The sequence below is a fragment of the Gorilla gorilla genome, chromosome 18 (assembly GCF_029281585.2).
Source record: "Gorilla gorilla gorilla isolate KB3781 chromosome 18, NHGRI_mGorGor1-v2.1_pri, whole genome shotgun sequence".
Classification (NCBI taxonomy): domain Eukaryota; kingdom Metazoa; phylum Chordata; class Mammalia; order Primates; family Hominidae; genus Gorilla; species Gorilla gorilla.
In genome coordinates this window covers 120,162,216-120,184,520 of record NC_073242.2, presented here as the reverse complement: position 1 = coordinate 120,184,520, position 22,305 = coordinate 120,162,216, and the positions used below count along the sequence as shown (strand labels likewise).

Genomic DNA, 22,305 nt, shown 5'->3' with positions numbered 1-22,305 from the left:
ACAATTTGTTTTTCTCAGACAAGATCATTCAGGGGAAATCTCAAATTCAGGGCGAGGAGGTCCCAGCAGGGGGGAGATGCCCCGGCTCCATAAACATCACACGGAGGCTTCACCCTCCAGCCCAGGTCCCTGCGGTGCAGGCCATGTGGGAGGCTCCTGGCACCCCTGCATCACGTCCAGTCCTCACTCAGTGGGTTTCAGGCCTGGGAGTCCCAGGAAGCCGAGTGGAGCTCCTTCGGGGGTGGAGGCAGCCATGGTGCGGATCCCCGCTCTCTGCCCCTGGCAGCCTGTGCATCCCGCATCCCATTCAGTCCAGGGAGGATCCTGGTGTGCTGGGTCTGGGAGAGCCCCTGCCTCAGATGTGGGCACTTTGGAGGCCAGGCCCAGCCCTCTGGGGTTTGGGGAAGGGACTGAAGGCACAAGAGAACTACAAGGGTAGGGTGACACTTTATTACTCCTGAAGCCCCACCGGCAGAACCCACAGGCCAGGCAGACCCCGCAGACCCCATGGACCCAGGTGCAGAGGCCCGACGGCAAAAAGCATAGGGTAGGTGGGTGTGGGGGCACCAGCAGGGACAGGAGGCTGACTGTGGGGACAGGATGTCTGGGTCCCCAGGCTTTGACTGTGGGGACAGGTGTCTGGGTCCCCCGGGCTTTCTCGGGCGCTGGGGGGCTGCCTTGCTGGCCCCTCCCCCACAAAGATTAGACGCAAAGCAGAGCCCCCAGTCCCTGCCCCTTCTCATCGGGGCAGGGTCTCCCCTGGATGAACTCCCAGCTCCCTGCAAGTCCCTCGTGATCTCCCTCCCTCCACCCACCTGGCTCAGGCAGGGCCACGCATGGGGGCCTGTATTTTGTCACCCTTTGGCCTTGGGGGCCCCAGAGCCGGGCCCAAGCCAGCAGGATCCCAGGAGGACTGGGAGTGGAGCCTGGTGGGGACTGGCGGCTTCTGGGAGGTCGGAGGGAGCTTAAGGGACCCCAAGCATGTTGGAGGCAGAGGCTGTACGGACCCACTCCTCACTGCCCCCCCACCCCCGACGCCCTCCACGTCTTCACGGTGTGTAGCCTGGGCTGGCCTCTCCGGCAGGGACGCCCAGGCCTCTCGGGGGCAGGCCTCTGTGGCTGTAGTACTCCACCACCTGCTTCGGGACCTCGGCCAGCACACACTTGGCCAGCGCCGCAGGGGATGCCTGGAGGGTGGGACAACGCAGTTACCTCTGGGACCTTCGAGATGGAGATCATCTGTTCCTGCAACCGGGTTATGGCCCAGGCCTCATCCTCCAGAGCCGGGTGGTGACTACCCACCCCCACCAGAGGCTCACCTGGGTGCCGGGCAAGACTTGCTGAGGATGTCGGCCACATGAGGCTGCACGTGGGTCTTTCCAGCCCCCCCCAAGCACGGAGACGAAAAGTGCTGACACGGGAGGCGAGGCCACCTCCATGGCCCAGACCCCACCCACACTTCCCCGGCAAAGCCTGAGCGTGTCTGTGTGATGTGTTTCACTGCAGAGCTTCATGTGTCTGTGATATGCATGTTTCACTGCGTAGAATGTCACGTGTGTCCGTGTCTTCATGCATGTCTGTGGTGTCTTGCTGTGTAGAACTTCACGTCTATGTGGCATGCACGTCTTGCTGTAGGGCCTCATGTGTGACATGTGTGTCTCCACTGGTAGAACCTCACGTGTGTGCTGTGCGTGTCTCGCCGGGTTGCAGAGGTTGGCAGCAACGGGGGAAGCCGCGTGGCGGATCCCAGGAGCCCCTCGTGCTGTTCTCTGCTTTTGTGTAGATTCGACAAGTTTCAGAATGGTGGGGGGTGTTCCGGGTGCTCAAAGTCCCGGCTTCAGATACTGCTCCTGACTGGCAGGAGCAGCCCAGGATCCCCCAGACACAAGATGGGACCAGCCATATCCACTGGCATGAGCCTGGCCTGGGAGGGTCTCGGGCAGTGGCATGAACAGGGACCCCCAAGCCGGCCTTGACGGAGCCCCTCCAGGCCACTCACGTTCTTGAGCTCCCGGAAGGGCACGAACTGTACGATGTCCCGGAGCGCGGGCTCACCCCGTGGGGAGCGCAGGACGCCGTCGTCGCCGTCCAGGACCTGCATGTCGGTGAAGTCGGCGTTGCCCACGCCCACGATGATGATGGACATGGGCAGGCGTGAGGCACGCACAATGGCCTCCCGTGTGTCGGCCATGTCGGTCACCACGCCGTCCGTCAGGATCAGCAGGATGTAGTATTGCTGGGGGCACAGGGAAGGCATCAGCAACACCACACCTGCCACGACCCACACGCACCCTGCAACCCACGGGCCCCCAGACAGCCCAGAGTGCCTCCGTGCGTCAGAGCTTCCTAGAACCGCCTTCAGAGCGTGATGCCTACATCACAAACATCACGAACAACAGTGGGTCAGGAGCCCCCTCCATGGTGGGCACTCTGTTCTGGGCCTCCTGTGCCCAGCTCAGGAAATCTCCATGAGTCTCACGGAGGGCTCTGGAGGGGGTGCTACGAAGTCCACATTTTACTGATGAGCTCACAGTGCCTGGATGGGAGGTCTGAGGCCAGAGGAGAAATCTGCGATCCCAGCAGCCAGACCTGCAGCCCACACACCCTGCTCCAGTCTCTCCAGGGTGCCCGCTGTGCTGCAACAAGACTGAGTGTTGGCCAGACGCGGTGGTTCACGCCTGTAATCTCAGCACTTTGGGAGGCCGAGGCGGGCGGATCACCTGAGGTCAGGAGTTCGAGACCAGCCTGGCCAAAATGGTGAAACCCCATCTCTACTAAAAATACAAAAACTAGCTGGGCGTGGTGGTGGGCGCCTGTAATCCCAGCTATTCAGGAGGCTGAGGCAGGAGAATCGCTCAAACTTGGGAGGCAGAGGGTGCAGTGAGCCCAGATAGCGCCATTGCACTTCAGCCTGGCGATAGAGTGAGACTGTCTCAAAAAAAAAAAAAAGGCAGAATGGAACTTCAAATAAAATCAACTTCCATTGTTTAAAAAAAAACCCACTCAATAATCTTGCCCAAACTGTGGACAACGGGAAACATAAAGAGAAGCAGGGCTCGCCTGAGCAGCAGCCCCAGGGGGCTGGGCCAGCCCTGCACCGGGCAGAGCGGGAGCCCACAGCAGCCTCCCCTGGGCTGGCCTTGACTGAGCCCGTCCCACTGAGGGCAGACGTGTCCCGGAAATGAACAGGGGCCCCAAGACCCCACTCAGAGTCGCCTTCTCCAAGAGGCTCTCCTTTTGTGCCCTCCCCATCTCCCCCTCTCTGAGCCCCACACCTGTGGGAAGAATTACCTTTTTGCAAGGCAGTCTCCGGTCCAGGCCTACAAGCACCCACGGCTGTGCCCAGCCTGGCTCTCGGCCTCCAGATAAACAGCCCAGCCTCAGAAAGCCCCCCACCCCCTCCCAACCCCAGATGAGGCCCCCACCCCCCTCTGCCAATTGTGCGAGCACCAGGCACCAAAACCCACCGTGGGGCCCCACTAGGGCAGGAGCTTCGTGTCCAGGAGAGGGACCGAGGGCTCAGCCGATCATGTTTGAGTCCTCGTTTCAACCCAATTCTAACCACAGAAAACCATGTCACGGGTAAGACAACAGGAAACACAAACACCAGACGGATGTGCAATGCCAGGAGTGGTGGTTAGGTGTGATCAGGTGTGGTGGCTGCTTAAAAAGAGGCTTATCTTTATTACAGGCTGATACTGACATTTACAGATGAAACTGTCTGAGACCCGCTTCCAAGCCACCCAGGAACATAACAGCTGAACGCAATCCTCGACTCCGGACTGGGTCCCGGGCCAGGAACAATACTGCTTTGAAAGTTATGATTGTGCCAATGAATGAAATTGGAATATAGTCTATGTATTAGATAAGAGGATTGTATCTAAATTCAATTTCCTGAAATCTGTATTTGTGCTATGGTTATACAAGAGAATATCTTTGATCTTAGGAAATATACACTGAAATAGTAAGAGGTAGGCCGGGCGCGGTGGCTCACGCCTGTAATCCCAGCACTTTGGGAGGCCGAGGCGGGCGGATCAGCTGAGGTCAGGAGATCGAGACCATCCTGGCTAACACGGTGAAACCCCGTCTCTACTAAAAACACAAAAAATTAGCCAGGCGTGGTGGAGGGCGCCTGTAGTCCCAGCTGCTCGGGAGGCTGAGGCAGGAGAATGGCGTGAACCCGGGAGGCGGAGGTTGCTGTGAGCTGAGATCGTGCCACTGCACTCCAGCCTGGGCAACAGAGAGAGACTCCATCTCAAAAAAAAAAATATTAAGAGGTAAAGACCGTGATGTTGCAACGTGCTCTCGGACAGTTCACAAATGTGTGTGTGCAGTGCCAAGTTTTTTAAAAAGCATCAAAGTCTTTATCACAATACTATCTGTATAAATTAAAAATAGATGCAAACAGATATAGGGTTCCCATTTGGCATGAAGATGTAAGTAGACGGGTGATGTTTGATCATCATGAATGTACCTCGTGCCTCTGAACTGGATACATTAAAATGGTTACAGGCCAGGTGCGGTGGCTCATGCCTGTAATCCCATCCCAGCACTTTGGGAGGCTGAGGCAGGCAGATCACTTGAGGTCAGGAGTTTGAGACCAGCCTGGCCAAGACAGTGAAACCCCATCTCTACAAAAATATAAAAATTAGCCGGGCGTGGTGGCGGGCGCCTGTAGTCCCAGCTACTCAGGAGGCTGAGGCAGGAGAATGGCGTGAACCCGGGAGGCAGAGCTTGCAGTGAGCCGAGATCCCGCCACTGCACTCCAGCCTGGGTGACAAGAGTAAAACTCCATCTCAAAAAAAAAAAAAAAAAAAGAAAAGAAAAGAAAAAAATGGTTACAATGGTAAATTTTAAACTGTGCATATTTTATCACAATAAAAAAATTTGGGCTGGGCACGGTGGCTCACTCCTGTAATCCCAGCACTTTGGGAGGCCAAGGCGGGTGGATCACAAGGTCAGGAGTTTAAGACCAGCCTGGCCAAGACGGTGAAACCCCGTCTCTACTAAAAATACAAAAAATTAGCCGGGCGTGGTGGCGGGAGCCTGTAATCCCAGCTACTCGGGAGGCTGAGGCAGGAGAATTGCTTGAACTCGGAGGGTGGAGCTTGCAGTGCGCCGAGATTGCACCACTACAGCCTGGGTGACAGAGCAGGACTCCATCTCAAAAAAAAAAAAAAAAAAAAATTGAAAAAGAAAACATACAAATACAACAACTACACAGACGTGAAGCAGGAGTGCAACGTGTGAGCAGCTGTTGGCCTCACGGGTTGCAGGACCTCAGAGCTCTTGTAACTTTTTGGTGAGTTTAAAATTATTTTGGGCTGGGCGCGGCGGCTCACGCCTGTAATCCCAGCACTTTGGGAGGCCAAGGCGGGTGGATCACGAGGTCAGGAGATCGAGACCATCCTCGCTAACACGGTGAAACCCCGTCTCTACTAAAAATACAAAAAAAAAAAAATTAGCCGGGCGTAATGGTGGGCGCCTGTAGTCCCAGCTACTTAGGAGGCTGAGGCAGGAGAATGGCGTGAACCTGGGAGGTGGAGGTTGCAGTGAGCCGAGATTGCGCCACTGCACTCCAGCCTGGGCGACAGAGCGAGACTCCGTCTCAAAAAAAAAAAAAAAACAAAAAAGAATGCCGGGCACGGTGGCTCACGCCTGTAATCCCAGCACTTTGGGAGGCCGAGGCGGGTGGATCATGAGGTCAGGAGTTTGAGACCAGCTTGGCCAACAGGGTGAAACCCCGTCTCTACTAAAAATACAAAAATTAGCCAGAAGTGGTGGCGGGCACCTGTAATCCCAGCTCCTTGGGAGGCTGAGGCAGGAGAATCGCTTGAACCCCGGGAAGCAGAGGTTGCAGTGAGCTGGGATCACATCACTGCACTCCAGCCTGGGTGACAGAGTGAGACTCTGTCTCACAAAAAAAAAAAAAAAAGAAAAGAAAGCAGCAGGCTGGCTGTGGCCCCAGAGACACATACATGGCCACACGGTGGCAGAGTAGAACCCAGTGCAATTCTCGGCACCGTATCATTTGTGCAAAGTAAAGACACATGTAAACAAAATGACGACACACACACAGCCAAACAGTAGACATGTGCGCGGCCTTGTGGTGCCCAGAGGAAGAGGAGAGGGGCAGCCTCGCTGCAGCCGTGGCCGTGACCGTGTGAGGTGATGGACAGCCCCGTGCCCGAGACACCTGCACCTTTGAGGGAGACGTAGTTAACCAGCTGGGCCCCCGCCCTCCTGAGCTCTGTCCTGCCTGGGGGCCTCTGCGCTGGCTGTTCCCTCTGCCAGGTGCCTCCCTGACGTCCACGCGCTGGTGCACACACAGCCGACCCCACACCAAGCATGCACCACACCCCCCGGGCACCTACAGAGGCTTCCCCGGTGCTCTCCTCGGCCGCCGCCACGCGTGCCACCTTGGAGATGATGGGCGCCACGTTGGTGGGGCCGTAGAGCTGGACCCTGGGCAGGCAGTTCTGGTAGGCCTCCACCACGCCCTGGATGCCTGTGGGGGGCAGGGGATGAGCCCGGCCCCCCTGCACTCCCCTCCCCAGGCCTGCCTCGAGCTCCTACCTTCACACTCATCGTTCTCAGGGTTGAAATTGATGGCAAAGTCATGGGACACCTGGGTGGGAACAAGAGGGCTCAGTTAGCTGCTCGTTGCAACACACCCCACTGGCCCCATGTCCCCCAGTCAGCTGCTCCCCCCGTCCCCAGCCCCCATGTCCCCCAGTCAGCTGCTCCCCCCGTCCCCGGCCCCCATGTCCCTCGGTCAGCTGCTCCCCCCGTCCCCGGCCCCCATGTCCCCCAGTCAGCTGCTCCCCATGTCCCCCACCTACTGAGAGAGGTAGGCTTGGAGTTTCTAGGGGAAGCCAAACCCATGGGTGGCCATGTTCTGCAGAGTCATGAGACAGAGGGGGAGGCAGACCTCCCTGGACCCAGGAGTGCCTGAGGCTTACATTAGCCAATAAATCCCCACACACCATTTTTTCTGCTGAAGCCAGTTGAAGTTTTTTGTTGTTTTCTTTTTTCTTTTCTTTTTTTTTTTTAAAACAGAGTCTGCTCTATAGGCCAGGCTGGTGTGCAGTGGTGCGATCTCAGCTCAGTGCAACCTCTGCCTCCCGGGCTCAAGCAATTCTCTTGCTTCAGCCTCCCGAGTAGCTGGGATTACAAGCATGTGCCACCACTCCCAGCTAATCTTTGTATTTTTGGTAGAGATGGGGTTTCACCATGATGGCCAGGCTGGTCTGGAACTCCTGACCTCAGGTAATCGGCCCGCCTCGGCCTCCCAAAGTGCTGGGATTACAGGCGTGAGCCACCAAGCCTGGCCGAAGCTAGTTGAATTGTTATGTGCAATAGAGGATTCCACACTAACGTCCTTCCCTGTCTCCTGAAGGAACACGGAGCTGGCCTCCAGACACCCCTCAAGCTAACAAGTCCTAGGAGGCCAAAGGCCAGTCTCTCTGGCTAGAAGGCTGGGGTTCCCGCTTTGTACCCCAATCCCATCCTACAGTCTCCGGTTCCCAGCAGGCAGCCAGGGCTCCCTGGGCCAGGCCGTCCTCTGCCTGGGAGGGCACGGGAAGGGCACAGCTCTGAGGTCTCAGGTTCTGGGCTCTCCTACCTCATACTTGGGAGGGATCCGGGCTCCAAACCCCAAAGCGGAAAACCTCTTGTCGCTGGAAGAGAGGCAGGAGGTCACCAGGAGGCCCTGATCTCTTGTGGCTGCAACAGGGGCCACTTCTGGGGAGACATGACTGGCGCCCAAAAGACTGGGGGGGCCCAGGCCTGGGACCACGGCAGTAAGCACCTGCCAGAGGCGGGGAACCGAGGCTCGGGGCAGCAGAGGCACAGGCCTGTGTGCAGGGGGGCACGGTCCTGCCGCCCGCGAGCCTGCCTCCCAACTCCACGTTTGTGTACATGCTGTCCCCCTGCAGACGCCTCCCCGGGTGCTCTCAGACCGAGGGAGGGGTCCTGTAGGGCCAAGGAACCCACTGTGGCCCTCACCAACCCAGACAGAGGGGTCTGCAGGGTAGGGAGCTCAGGGCATCCTCTCCCAAGCCCCAGGCCAGGGGTCTGTGTTGTGCTAAGAAGCTCAGAGCACAGGGTTTTGTGCCGGGCCCTCCCTGGTAGAGCATACGCGGGTGAGCCCCAATCCTCTGTGACTTTGGTTTGCTATTCTGGCAAAGCGGGACACAGACGGCCCCCCAGGACCATGTGCAGAGTCTATGCGGCAGCCTCCAGTACGGCTACCCAGCCCTTCCTCACAGAGTCTCTTTTTTTTGAGACGGAGTCTTGCTCTGTCACCCAGGCTTGAGTACAAAGGCGTGATCTTGACTCACTGTAACCTCCGCCTCCCGGGTTCCAGCGATTCTCCTGCCTCAGCCTCCTGAGTAGCTGGGATTACAGGCATCTGCCACCACGCCCAGCTAATTTTTGTATTTTCAGTAGAGATGGGGTTTCACCCATGTTGGCCAGGCTGGTCTCAAACTCCTGACCTCAGGTGATCCACCCACCTCGGCCTCCCAAAGTGCTGGGATTACAGGCATGAGCTGCCACGCCCAGCCCCTCACAGTATGACAAACTCACAGTGCCCACCTCATGGTGCCCCGAGGCCTGACCTGGAGCCCAGGGGGGTGAGGGGAAGCCGGCCGGGTGCACCTGTCATAGGTGACCTGGAGCCCAGGGGGGTGAGGGGGAAGCCGGCCAGGCGCACCTGTCATAGCCGACCTGGAGACTGGGGGGTGAGGGGGAAGACGGCCAGGCGCACCTGTCATAGCTGACCTGGAGCCCAGGGGGTGAGGGGAAGCTGGCCAGGCGCACCTGTCATAGCTGACCTGGAGCCCAGGGGGTGAGGGGAAGGTGGGTGGGTGCACCTGTCATAGTCCTGGCAGATCTCGCCCACGGACACCAGTGCCTTCAGGTACTCGTTCGGCTGGTAGGGGTTGATGTAGTGCAGGGAGCAGCTGTTCCGCGGGTCTCCATTGGAGGCGGTGAAGTCAATGGCCACCTGCAGCGGGCCGGGAGCCAGGAGCTGTGCTGGGCCGGGGCTCCCTGAACCCGCTCCTGACAGGTAGAGAAACCGCGCCCAGAGTGGCCAGGACTCAGGGTCAGGGGTCGCGTGGGTGGGTAGGGCTGGGGGGCTGCTGTTGGGGCTGACCCACCTGCTTCACAGGGCCAGGAGGGGTCTCCTCAAAACCTGCCAGCCCCTAGGCTCCCTGGATCTCCGGGAGGACACCCCACCAGGATCACCCTGGCCTTGTGGGGGCCCCACCCATCCTTCTCTGTGGCCACCCAACCCCTCTACCACCATCCCCGGCAGGGCCTAAGTGGACCAAGCCTGGTCTGGGTCCCTCCACATTTCCCACTTGCTGGCTTCTCCCAAAGCCATTCTGGGGCTCGTTCAACAAAACACCAACCAGCGCATCTGCAAATAACACGCGGGTGACACGGGGGCCGTGTATCTGTGGGTGACATGTGGGTGACACGGGGGGCCGTGTATCTGTGGGTGACATGTGGGTGACACGTGAGTGACACGGGAAGCCATGTGTCTGTGGGTGATATGTAGGTGACACGGGGGGCCGTGTATCTGTGGGTGACACGCGGGTGACACGGGGGGCCGTGTATCTGTGGGTGACATGCGGGTGACACGGGGGGCCGTGTTTCTGTGGGTGACCTGTGGGTGACACGGGGGCCGTGTTTCTGTGGGTGACACGCGGGTGACACGGGGGGCCGTGTATCTGTGGGTGACACGGGGGGCCGTGTTTCTGTGGGTGACACGCGGGTGACACGGGGGGTCGTGTATCTGTGGGTGACACGCGGGTGCTGTGGGGGTGACACGGGGTGTGCATATCTGTGGGTGACGCGGGGTCTGCGGGTGACATGGGGGTGACACGGGGTCTGTGCCGGGCTCCTTGGATGACACGTAGAGACTGCGGCTGGTTCACTGAAACGCTCAATCCAGCTTCTCCTCGTTCACATTTTGTCTGTTGTTAAATGTGTTTGTGGAAGGTAAGCCCTGGTGATGTCACCTCCCAAGGCGGGCTTGGGGCTGCTTCCTGAACCCCAAGCCCGTTTTCTCGCCTGCACAAAAGGGAGGACCCCCAGGAGCCGCGCATGGAGACATCGGCTCACAGGGAACCGCCAGTGCCCTTTCACCCGCCAGGCTGGGACCCCTCGGGAGCGGGAGCGGGAGCGGGAGCGGGAGCGGGAGCGGGAGGGGGGGTACTCCAGGTATCTGGCCTGGTTCCTCCTCCGGGTGGGCGGGGCCCGGTGTGGAGGAGGGGGCGGGTAGGGCGGGGCCACGGACTGAGGGGGGCGGGGCCACGGACTGAGGGGGGCGGGCCACGGATTGAGGGGGCGGGGCCACGGACTGAGGGGGCGGGGCGGAGCGGGGCGGGGCCATGGATTGAGGGGGCGGCATGGGGCGGGGCCATGAACTCACAGTGAAGTGGATCTGGCAGCCGCCCATGATATAGTCCAGGAAGGAGTACACCCTGTGGAACTTCCGGCCGGCGGAGTCAGCGTCCACCCCCGCCAGGGACACTGAGGCCAGTGCCAGCTGGGATCCAGGCCTCCCTCCCGCAGGCAGCCCAGTCCCTCTGGGGTGACACCCTCCTCTCCTCTCCCCCATCCTCTCTCCCCAACCTCGCCCTTCCCCGTCTCTCAGCCCCTCCCCAGACATGCTGGGGCCCACCAGGCCTCTGGTTGAGGGTCCATCCAACAATCAGAGGGGGGCAGCGGAAGCCCCTCCTGTGGGTGGGGAGGCTTCGGGCACAGCCGCCTCTCACCTTGAGGTCAGCCAGGACGACCACTCCTGAGTTCTTATAACTGCGTCTCTTCTGCTTGTATTTGGGGTTCACACAGTCCCACTGGGCCTGGGGCAGGAACAAGCAGAGGCCCCCCAGAGTGGTGGCTCTGAACACCTGCCAGGGAGACCCCACCCAAGACCATCCCCAATAGCGACGGCAGAGGGCCCTGTGGTGGGGTGGGGAGGGGAGGGGAGGGGAGGGGAGGGGAGGGCACTGCTGCAGGGCAGCAAGAAGGGGCAGAGTGGGTCATACAGGAATGAAGAGGGATGGGAGTTGGATCCCCCACCCGGCATGGCCCTGTCATTAAGCCCAAGGACACTGAAGCCCAGGGATGGGGGAGGAAGCGGGGCCCAGGGTGGCCTCCCCACTGCACCCTCACCCGGCTGCTGTGGGCTGGGCAGACACAGGGGAGGGCACCCCTTGGCCCCACCTCCCACCACCCCTGTGCCCAGCCCCAGATGGTGCCTGAAATGTCCAGCTGAACCTGATGGGGGCCACCCCTGCTATGACCCCTCGGGAGCCAGCACGAGGGTCCACCATCCCCAGCCTTCTCTGGTTATAACAAGTCATTGTCACCACTCCCCACAACCCCGTCAGGACAGTGGGACAGGGTTTCACAGCCTCTGTGGCAGGGCCAACACAGGCGTAGCCCAGGTGTGCCCCCGGCTCACCTGCCCCTCCCCCAGAGGCCCCCCTCACCTGCCCCTCCCTGAAGGCCCCCTCCCCCTGCTAACTGCCCCTCCCTGGAGGCCCCCCCTCACCTGAACCTCCCCAAAGGCCCCCCCAACCTGCTCCTCCCCAGAGGTGCCCACCCACGTGCCCCTCCATGGAGGCCCCTACCCCACCCCCCACCCCCTCACCTGACACTTCCTGGAGGCACCCCCCCCAGTCCTGCTCACCTGCCCCTCCCCAGAGGCCCCTCCCCCCCACCTACCCCTCCCTGGAGGACCCCCCCACCCCGTCCTGCTCACCTGCCCCTCCTCAAAGGCCTTCTGCATCTCCTCGAAGGTGGTGGAGAATTCTCCGATGAAGTCGTGCTTTCCTCGGGAGTCGTAATCCCAGACCAGGCACTGGGGAGCCCAGTCCTCCTCAGCACTGCTGTCTGGGGGCCCCAGGACCCTCCCACCCGAGCCCAGGTGTCTCCATCCCAGCCCACATCCAGGCCACCCCCTCACTGCCCCCTTGGTCCGTCCCGTCCCCCACCTTTAGAGGCCTTGTCTCCTCGCAGCTGCAGAGGGAACTCAGAGAGACTTTGAAGGCCTCCCACACTGGGTTCAGGTTGTTCTTCACCACCTGTGGGCCAGGAGGGGCTGGCTCAGGGGAGGCCCAGGGCCCTGGGATCCTTGTGGGGGATAGAGACCTGGGTGGAAGAGCAGCTGTGAGGCGGGCACAGCTGGCCCTGCCCCTGCATCACCCCAGACAGCGCCGGGGCCCTGAGCTGGGGCTGGCACCCCCTCCCTGCATGAAGCCGTGTGAGGACCCGGGAGCCACATTTCCGAGCCCGGTGCCTCCACCTTCGTAACTTCTGCCACCTCTGAGCCACCTGTGCTGCTCTCTTCCTTAAATAGATTCATTTTCACTCAAGTTAATTTCTCTCAAAAGAAAGCACTCTCTCCCTGCCGTCGCTGAAATCCCATTTCACCTGCAGGAAGTGGAAGGTAGGTCTAAAAATAATCACAGCCACGACTACACAAGCCTGCTGGATTCTGGCCACAGCCACGGCCACCAGGGCCCTGCGCCCGCAGCTCCCTGTTGGAGGCTGGGAGCTCCTCCCGTGTGGCCAGAGATGCGGGAGGGCTGGGGACAGCCCCTTCCCCTCCCTGCATTCCCATCCCCGGCCGCTCACCTCTGTCCTGTACACCAGCTGCAAGCCCTGGTCGTCATTGACCCGGTAGAGCTCCAGGAAGGGGTCGGACTTGCTGAAGAGGTCCTGGGGAGAGGCACAAGGGCTGCTGGGCCAGGCACTGTGAGATCGGGCTTTGGATGGGAGCTGGCTTTGTCGTTTCCCAGGGCTCACTTCATGCCACCAGCCGCTAATTCCTCAGGCACAAAACGAGGCAGCCAGTCCCCACCGACAGCATCTCCTCCCTCCCTCCCGCCCCCAGGGATCTGACCAGGGCGGGAGACTCAGCCCTCCACGGAGTCACCCTACACACCCTGTGACTCAGCCCTCCACGGACTCGCCCTACACACCCTGCGACTCAGCCCTCCACGGAGACGCCCTACACACCCTGCGACTCAGCCCTCCACGGACTCGCCCTACACACCCTGCGACTCAGCCCTCCACGGAGTCACCCTACACACCCTGCGACTCAGCCCTCCAGGGAGACGCCCTACACACCCTGAGACTCAGCCCTCCACGGAGTCGCCCTACACACCCTGCGACTCAGCCCTCCACGGACTCGCCCTACACACCCTGCGACTCAGCCCTCCACGGAGTCGTCCTACACACCCTGAGATTCAGCCCTCCACGGACTCGCCCTACACACCCTGCGACTCAGCCCCTCCACGGAGTCGCCCTACACACCCTGCGACTCAGCCCCTCCAGGGAGATGCCCTACATGGCGGGGTTGGACCCTGTTCTGCCCACCCACGTGACGAGCCCGCAGAACCGCGCACTGTTCCAGTTCCTCCTGTCATGACAGTGGCCTCGGGGGTGCTGGGCCTATTTCCCCATCCCTGAGCAGGGTCATGGGTGGTCCCCACAGGAGGGAGCTGCCCCAGCCCCAGCCCAGCTGCCAGGAGGGGCAGGAGAGCTAATGGCGGTGACAGTGAGGATGGCGACCGTGACGGCAGCACGCCCAGCCCCACGCACACTCCACACACGTCTCACATGGGACATAGCCACGCGAGGTCAGCGCTGGGCAGGGACCGGATTTTCGAACCGGTTCCCAGACCTCAGCCTGAGCCAGGCGTGCCCGGCACCTGCACTCACCTTGTCGTCCAGCTTCCTGGCCCGGAAGGAGAGCTCCACGTAGCCGTTGTTCCCCGAGATGTCCTCGGCGATCACCTGGCAGGGGGACACCCGGGCTCCAGGCTTGGCCAGGTGGGGCCTGACCCCACCGTGGGGGACCCGAGGCCCCAGGCTGGCTGACCCCACCCAGCGGGGCCTGAGAGGAGGTGTCTGTGTACCCCCGGGGCTGTGTAGCTGCCGGCTCCTGCAGACCCTCCCTGGACGGCACGCTGCTGCCCATCTTCCACCCGGAACTCCCCTCGGAGCCACAGCAGCAGGGCCTGCAGGCTGCGGCGGGTGCACGCGGGCCTCACCGTGATGGTGGACTTGCCGGCGTTCCTGCCAAACTTGAGCAGCAGCGGGCGGGTCACCTTCTTCTGGGCCACAATCTGTAAGTCAGAGGCGTCAGGCAGGGTGGGGCAGGCGGGGACGGCTCCTGACCCTGGAGACCCCACCTTGCCCTCACCCGGACTCTCAGGCCTGTCCTGTCTCCCCATCCCCCACCATGAGCTTCACTGCCCAGGGCCCGGCGCCCCCTCTGTGGCTGCTCTCAAGCACCTGCCATCCCTGCGTGTGGCTACCCCTGCACGTCCACCACCTCACGGGGCCAGCAGTCGCCCAGGGGAGGCAGAGGTCATCACACCTATTTACCAGGTGAGGAAACAGGCTCAGGTGGAAGCCAGGAAGCAGCTCACAGCCCAGCCGGCCTGCACCTGCACAGGTGTGGCGGACGCCCCTCCACAGGTAAGCAGGTCTGCCCCGACCCTCTTCAGGCCCAGGTGAGAACCCGCAGAAGCAGAGGCGAGGCAGGTCAAACGGCCCCGGACCCTCACGCCCAGCATGCCCCCATGTAGCCACAGGTGGCAGAAAGGGTGTGAGCGAGGTGCCGGCCCGGGACCTCACCGCCCACTCCTCTTCGGAGCAGAGTTGATTGTTCGAAGTGGACTGGGGCTTAGACCCCGGGGACCTCCTCATGCAGCCGGGGCCGCCTCCTCCTCACCAGGCCCTGCTGGACTTCCGCCCCATTGGCTATGAGCCCAACTGGGGTGGGTGGCGGACGACAGGCCCAGGCCCCTGCAGCCAGGTCATCTCCTCAGTGGGGAGCAGGACGGGGGCACACGGCCCTCCCAGGCTCCGTGTCCTAAAGGAGATGGTGATGACCCCGGCCAAGCGGGGTGGCCGTCATCTCCTCACACGTGAGTGTTCTCAGCAACCATCGAATGGCCCACCAGGTAGCAGGTGTGAGCTTCCCACCTGCCCTCACACCTGCTACTGCCTGGCAGATGCTGGGAGGTCACAATGAGGTAGGTTGAATACAAAGCAGAGAGGGGCAGTCCCTCCACCCCCAACCAGGGCCGGCCTGGCCAGCAGCTTCTGAGCGTGCGGCACTTTCCACACAGAAGAGAAAATAGATCCCAGGTCAGGGCTGGGGAAGTCAAGTCAGGCTAAGGGGTGGGAAGGCTCTCTTAGGGGTGCAAAGAAGGGGTCCTGGGTGCTGGGAGGGGGAGCCTCGGGCCAGGCCCCCCAAGATTCCCTGATTCAAAGGTTTCCTTCTGGGGCTCCTGAGCCAGGGCCTCTGCCTCACACCTGGGACTCGCCTGCCGGCCTGGTTTGCTTCCAGGGAGAGCGCAGGAAAGGAGTGGCCTCCCCTTTCTGGCAGGAGAGCAGGTCCTTAGGAGAGAAATGGGCTCAGGCTAACACAACAGATTCCCCTACCAGGAAATACGAGATCGCTGATTTGTGCCAACAGCGTTTAATAAGCACTTCCTGGATGCCTGCCTCTGGGCTGAGTTACTGTTTACTTGAATCACATGAGGAAACAGTTGAGGCAGAAGTCAGGGGTCAGAGGTCAGGTCAGGCTCAAAGCCACAGCACAGGGACTGGATGCCAGTAGCTTCTCCTTTGACCACGGTGCCCTGCAGGTCAGCTGGGTGGCCACAGAGCAGGAACCCACGAGGGGCCTCCTCATTGCTGGAAGTTTGCACATATCCACAGCACACGTGCTCACACACACATTCATATCTGCACACAGGTGTCCACACGGGCCCTGTGCATGTGCTTATGTGAACAGGCATAGGATGTCCTGCACGGATTATGACATACGTGTGCACCTGTGTGTACATAGAAAGGTGTCCAGGCCAGACACAGTGGCTCATGCCTATAATCCCAACATTTTGGGAGCCCAGGGTGGGTGGACCGGTGAGCCTGGGAGTTCAAGACCAGTTGGGGCAACATGGTGAGACCCCTGTCTCTTCAAAAAATGCAAAACGTAGCCAGGTCTGGTGGCGTACACCTGTAGTCCCAGCTACTCAGGAGGCTGAGGTGAGAGGATTGCTTGAGCACATGCCGTTGAGGCTGCAGTGAGCCGTGACTGTCCCACTGCACTCCAGCCTGGGCGGCAGAGTGAGAACCCAACTCAAAAAACCAAAAAAAGCATGTCCATATTTCTGTGTCCGTGCCATCCTCTTCCATCTGTGCCCTCCCTAACTCTCGGTTTCCTTATCTAAAAAATGGGGAGGACAACAGGATCGATGGCGGGCCAGCTCCGACCGAGGCTGCAGTGGGATGAGTCACGCAGACATTATGTTGGGTAAAAGAATTCCACAGCAGGAAGAACACGCACTGTGATTCATGGACGTGGAATTCCAGAACAGACGAACCAGGCGGGGAGCTGGCGGCAAAGGGGCAGGGGGAGCTGCGGGTGACGGGATGTTCCGTGTGATGGGTGACGGGATGTTCCGTGTGACGGGTGATGAGATGTTCCTTCCGCATGATGGGTGATGGGATGTTCCGTGTGACGGGTGATGAGATGTTCCTTCTGCATGATGGGTGATGGGATGTTCTGTGTGACGGGTGACAGGATGTTCTGTGTGATGGGTGATCGGATGTTCCGTGTCAGTGGGTGACGGGATGTTCCATGTGATGGGTGATCGGATGTTCCGTGTCAGTAGGTGACGGGATGTTCCGTGTGATGGGTGATCGGATGTTCCGTGTCAGCGGGTGACGGGATGTTCCCTGTGATGGGTGATCGGATGTTCCGTGTCAGCGGGTGACGGGATGTTCCGTGTGAGTGGGTGATCGGATGTTCCGTGTGATGGATGATCGGATGTTCCGTGTCAGCGGGTGACGGGATGTTCCGTGTGATGGGTGATGGGATGTTCCGTGTGACGGGTGACAGTGTGATGGGTGAGATGTTCTGTGTCAGTGGGTGACGGGATGTTCCGTGTGATGGGTGATGGGATGTTCCGTGTGACGGGTGAGATGTTCTGTGTCAGCGGGTGATGGGATGTTCCGTGTGATGGGTGAGGTGTTCCGTGTCAGCAGGTGACGGGATGTTCCGTATGATGGGTGAGATGTTCTGTGTCAGCGGGTGACGGGATGTTCTGTGTGATGGGTGATGGGATGTTCTGTGTGACAGGTGAGATGTTCTGTGTGGGCAGGTGACAGGATGATCTGTGTGATGGGTAACAGGATGTTCCGTGTGATGGGTGATCAGATGTTTTGTGTGAGTGGGTGACGGGATGTTCCATGTGACGGGTGAGATGTGACGGCTGACGGGATGTTCCGTGTGACGGGTGAGATGTTCTGTGTCAGCGGGTAATGGGATGTTCCGTGTGATGGGTGATGGGATGTTCCGTGTGATGGGTGATCGGATGTTCCGTGTCAGCAGGTGACGGGATGTTCCGTGTGAGGGGTGAAGGGATGTTCTGTGTGACAGGTGAGATGTTCCGTGTGACGGGGTGTTCTGTGTGACGGGTGATGGTCAGGTGTGTACAGTCACCTAAACTTGTCAATCTCAACCCTTAAGATTTATGCATTTTATCGTAAAATTTTTTTTTTTTTTTTGAGACAAAGACTCACTGTCACCTGGGCTGGCGTGCAGTGGTGCGATCTCGGCTCGCTGCAACCTCTGCCTCCCAGGTTCAAGCGATTCTCCTGCCTCAGCCTCCCCAGTAGCTGGGACTACAGGCGCGCACCACCATGCCCGGCTAATTTCTTTTCTATTTTTAGTAGAGACGGGGTTTCATCATGTTGGCCAGGCTGGTCTCGAACTCCTGACCTCGTGATCCCCCCACCTTGGACTTCCAAAGTGCTGCGATTACAGGCGTGAGCCACCGTGCCCGGCCTGTAAATTTTACCTCAATAAAAAAGAAGGACCCGTCTTGGCAAGGTGTGAGGATTCCGTGCAGCACAGGAAGTGTTTAGTGCAGTGTCCAGCAGGGCCCAGCACATCAACAGACACTCTCATCACGACTTGCAGAAGCCACTTTCGGGCTGGCTGTGGAGGCCGTAACCCAGAGAGCATCACCAAGGCAGTGGCCACCGTAGGACCTGCCGCTCACAAGGAGGCTTTTTTTTTTTTGAGACAGAGTCTCAATCTGTCACTCAGGCTGGAGTGCAGTGGTGAGATCTCCACTCACTGCAACCTCTGCCTCCCGGGTTCAACCGATTCTCCTGCCTCAGCCTCCAGAGTAGCTGGGATTACAAGCGTTTGCCACCACGCCCAGCTAATTATTGTATTTTTTGTAGAGATGAGGTTTCAGCATGTTGGCCAGGCTGGTCTCGAACTCCTGACCTCAAGTGATCTGCCTGCCTCAGCCTCCCACAGTGTTGGGATCACAGGTGTGAGCCACCACGGCCGGCCACCAGGAGACTTTTAGGTGCTGATATGGAGGGGCTGCTGCATGTCATGGAAGTGAAAACACAAGATGCAGAACAGGGAAAGTAATTTGTGTATTTTTGAAAAAACAGGAAAAGTGGGCTGCGCACCGTGGCTCACGCCTGTAATCCCAGCACTTTGGGAGGACAAGGCGGATCACAAGGTCAGGATTTCAAGAGCAGCCTGACCAACATGGTGAAACCCCGTCTCTACTGAAAATACAAAAATTAGCCAGGTGTGGTGGCGGGTGCCTGTAATCCCAGCTAGTCAGGAGGCTGAGGCATGAGAATCGCTTGAACCCAGGAGGTGGAGGTTGCAGTGAGCCGATATCACGCCACTGCACTCCAGCCTGAGCGACAGAGCAAGACTACATCTCAAAAAAAAAAAAAGAAAAGAAAAAGAAAAAAGAAAAAAGAGGAAAAGTGATAGGCTGGCTTGCTCCTGTGAAAATCTCTCTCTGGACAATGTCCAGGGACCTGGCAGCAGCTGGATGGGGCAGGGTGGAGGCGCTCCACAGCCTTTTATACCTTCAGGCTTTAAAACATACGAATGTATTACCCAGTTCAAAATTACATGTATATTTTAATCTAATAACGACTGTTCAGGAGGAGCTGAGGAGGGGGCAGAGCCAGGTTGGCCACCCCAGCAGGGTCCCTGCGGTGCTGGTACATCAGCCTTGAATCGGCTGTGGCCCCCACGCCAACCGTCCTCCTCCCTCCGAGGGGACGGGGCACCCACCTGCCCCAGGGTGCACTCCATGCCCCCCAGGAAGTCGTCCTCCTGACAGCTGAAGCCGCTGGGCCCATGCGTGTCGTACACCTCAAAGCGCAGCCTCTGCACCTCCTCGAAGTAGTAGTCCACGGTGAAGACCTTGGAGAACACGGGATGCAGGCTGCTCCGGACCACCTCGGTTCTGCCCACCTGCAAGTGCACCCTGTGAGCCGACCCTACTCCAGAGGCTTCCACCCCAGGCTCCAGCCTTCCATCTCCCCTCTGCCGCTCACCCACGCCCACGCACCTCAGGAGGACTCACACCCTGGGAAGACCTCCTGCCTGCTCTCTGTCCGTGGGACCACAATCCCGAGGGCCACCCTGGGGGTCACCCCTGGCCACCACTGTCTGCTCCACCCTCAGATCACAGATGGAGAAACTGAGGCTCACAGAGGACGAGAATGACACACTGAGTCGGGGGCGAGATCAGATTCACACCCTGGGCTGGGCAGCCCTAAAGTGCACGCCGCTCCCCAGCACCAGCTGAGTGGGGAGGGGGCGTAGGGTACAGGGGGGCCCTCCCTCCTGGCTGGGGTACCATGGGCTCACCAGCCTCTCCCATCCCATGCAGTTCCCTGGTCCGTAAGGACAAGACTCAGCTGGGCCAGTAGGCTACTCATTTCAGAATCCTGAAAAATCCTGCACCTCAAACCAAGGGCAAACATGGGCCACCCGTACAGCTCACGCTCTGAGGGTGCGGGCACGGGGCCTCGGCGGGGAGGGTGGGCTCAGGCTGTGAGGGGCGGGCACGGGGCCTCCGGGGGCAGCCGGAACCCTGGGGACAGGCGGTGGGGGCGGGGCAGGCCCTTCACCCTCAAGGTGGATGACCGGAGACGCCACCGGGTGACAGCGCGCCCCAGGACCCCCCAACGCGTCCCTTCCACCGCCCGAGCAGCCGCCGGGGTCAGCCTGCCCACTCCGCCCGGGCCCGCGCGCTGGAGCCTGGAGAGACCCCTGCGCCGGGGAAAAGCGCTGGCGCCCCGCGCGGACTGGGGTTCGAGTTCCGGCTCCTCCGCCCGCTGCGGCTTCGCGCCATGCGTTTCTCGCCCTTTCGAGGTGAAGCCACGCGTTTCACGCGAGATGGTGACCGAGGAATCGCCCGTCTGGCGCCAGCCCCGTGCCCCTTCCGACCCCAACCGCGATCACAGCAGGTTCGCTTGAGACCCACGTTGGAGCGGGAGCCCCGGACGCCTGGAGGTCCGCACCGCAGCGCGCGCTCCCTCGCGGGTCTGCTCCCGCCCCTTGGTGAGGAACCGACCCCAGCCCAGCCTCCCGCCCCCCGTCGGCCGGCGCCCCTCACCCCTCAATCTCCTCTGCGCCTCTTGGTCGAGCCCCCTGCCCGCGCCTCATGCCTGGGCGCTTCACTCTGGCCCGGGGCCCCCTCCCCGAACCCTGGGCCGCACCCCTCACTGCGGGGCACCCCCCTCTCTCCTCCGAACCCCGCTCGCCGCCACCTCCTCCAGCCCAGCCTCTCCCCACAGCTCTGGACACCCCACCCCCAGACCTGGTAACCCCCAACCCTGACCCCGAGCTGAGCCCCAGCTCCGGGGGGCCCCGCCTTGCGCCCCACTGGCTTCAGCGCGCCCGCTCTGGTCTCCGCATCCCCAGCTCGGCGCCCGCCCCGGCCCGGTGGCCTCTCGGCCTCCCACGCCCCGGCCCTACCTGCACCCACTGGCCCTGCGCCTGCTGCAGCAACACCACGCTGGGGTCGGACTTGGTGAGCGGGTCGCGGTCCAGCAGGTGCCGGCAGCTGAGCCGCAGCTCCACCTTCGAGGCGCAGGGCGCGGGCAAACCCCCGGGGGTTGCCGCCGCCCCGCGCTCCGAGCCCGCGCTCATGCTCCCGGCGTTCGGGGGCCCGGCTGGGCGCACAGAGGGGCCGCTGCCCGCGAGTCGGCGCCGCCGCGGCGCCCGGGAAATGGTGGCCGGCCCAGGCGTGGCCGCGCTTCCCTGAACGCCTGCCGGGCGCGGGCGCACGTGGCTCGGGCGGCCGCCGCGCGGGGACTGCAGGGGGTGGGGCGCGGCCGGGGGGCGGGGCCGGGGAGGGGCGCGGCGGGAAATGGGGGCAGGGGGCAGAGGCAGGGGTGCCCCTCGGAGATGCCCGGGAGGAGACAGCTTCTAATTCCCCGGGGACCCCCCCCAACTGATAGCTTTGGGGTCAGGTCGGGCGCGCCCTCCCCGGCTGTGCGCATCCCCGGCCCAGGGACCGGCTCCGGGCTGGAGGCTCCGAGCTGCGCGGGGCCTGAGCCCGGGTTCGGACCCAGGCAGACACTAGGGGAGGCAAAAGGGGGACCCCAACTTGGCACCAGATCCCCGCACCCTTCCCGGATCTCTAGGATCCCATCTCCAGGCTCCGCTGGTTTCGGGTACTCGCCACCTCCATCAACAAGCATTTAGTGGGCGCCTATTTTGTGCAGGCGCCGCGCTCGTCTGGGGCTGGAAGGACCGTCCCGGGGGGCCGAGGGCTGAATCGGGGTCTGACTCGGAGGGGTCCGCGGGGCACGGTCCACACCAGTCCCCCGAGGCCGGGGCGGGGCGGGGCAGGCCTGGGTTCCGTGGGGGGTGGGCCCGCTCCGCCCTGAACTTCACTCCCCCACCTTCCCCATCACCGGACCCGGGGGAGGGAGCAACGGAAGAGGAGGCGTTGGCGGGGACAGAAACCACCTCCCAGCCCACTCTTTTTGCCAATTTCTGCCTAAAAATAGGGCACGGACCTCGCCAAAAGCCACGGGGGTGGGTGGGGGGCGAGGGTAAGGGAGACATTAAGACTGAAGAGGTGAAGGTGAAGAGGCGAGAAGACCGGGCGCTCCGGCTCAGCCTCAGCAATCAGGACTCTAGAAGAAGACCCTGGGGTCAGAGGGGACCGCCGCCGACAGGGCGAGGAGGCTCAGCGCCCCGCCGGCGGGAGGCGGCACCCGGCAGCCTCGGCCTGGGAGGAGGAACGCGGCCAGCGGCGTCCCCTCGCGGTCGGACGGCGGGATTGCACCGGGCGCGACTGCAGGGCGGGGAGGCCCCACGGGGCTGGCAGGGCCGGGAGAGGCCATGGAGACCGGCTCCTGCCTTCCTGGGAGGTTGGCTAAAGAGGCGAGGAACAGGTCAGGGCGCAGCGAGGC

General features: G+C 61.2%; 1 protein-coding gene across 6 annotated transcripts; it reads right to left on the bottom strand.

Moving 5' to 3' along the window:
- Positions 1-428: 428 nt before the first annotated feature.
- Positions 429-21,181, bottom strand: CPNE7 (copine 7). Of its 6 annotated transcripts, XM_055364550.2 has the most exons (17): positions 20,858-21,181; positions 19,163-19,345; positions 17,904-18,043; positions 14,323-14,407; positions 14,079-14,153; positions 13,747-13,821; positions 12,658-12,741; positions 12,015-12,104; positions 11,783-11,881; positions 10,791-10,877; positions 10,445-10,504; positions 8,877-9,010; positions 7,625-7,679; positions 6,577-6,628; positions 6,375-6,508; positions 2,000-2,236; positions 429-1,187 (listed from the first exon to the last, which is right to left on the bottom strand). In XM_055364550.2, exons 1-17 carry the CDS (start codon positions 21,029-21,031, stop codon positions 1,050-1,052), a joined length of 1,902 nt encoding a protein of 633 aa, XP_055220525.2. In that variant the 5' UTR covers positions 21,032-21,181; the 3' UTR covers positions 429-1,049. The 6 variants fall into 6 exon arrangements, 5 of the variants coding, with proteins under 5 accessions (XP_055220525.2, XP_055220522.1, XP_030858537.1 ...); XM_055364547.2 differs by lacking the exons at positions 14,323-14,407; positions 17,904-18,043 and having other exon boundaries at positions 20,858-21,179; XR_008672391.2 differs by lacking the exons at positions 429-1,187; positions 14,323-14,407; positions 17,904-18,043 and adding an exon at positions 3,468-3,557 and having other exon boundaries at positions 2,097-2,236; positions 20,858-21,179.
- Positions 21,182-22,305: the final 1,124 nt, after the last annotated feature.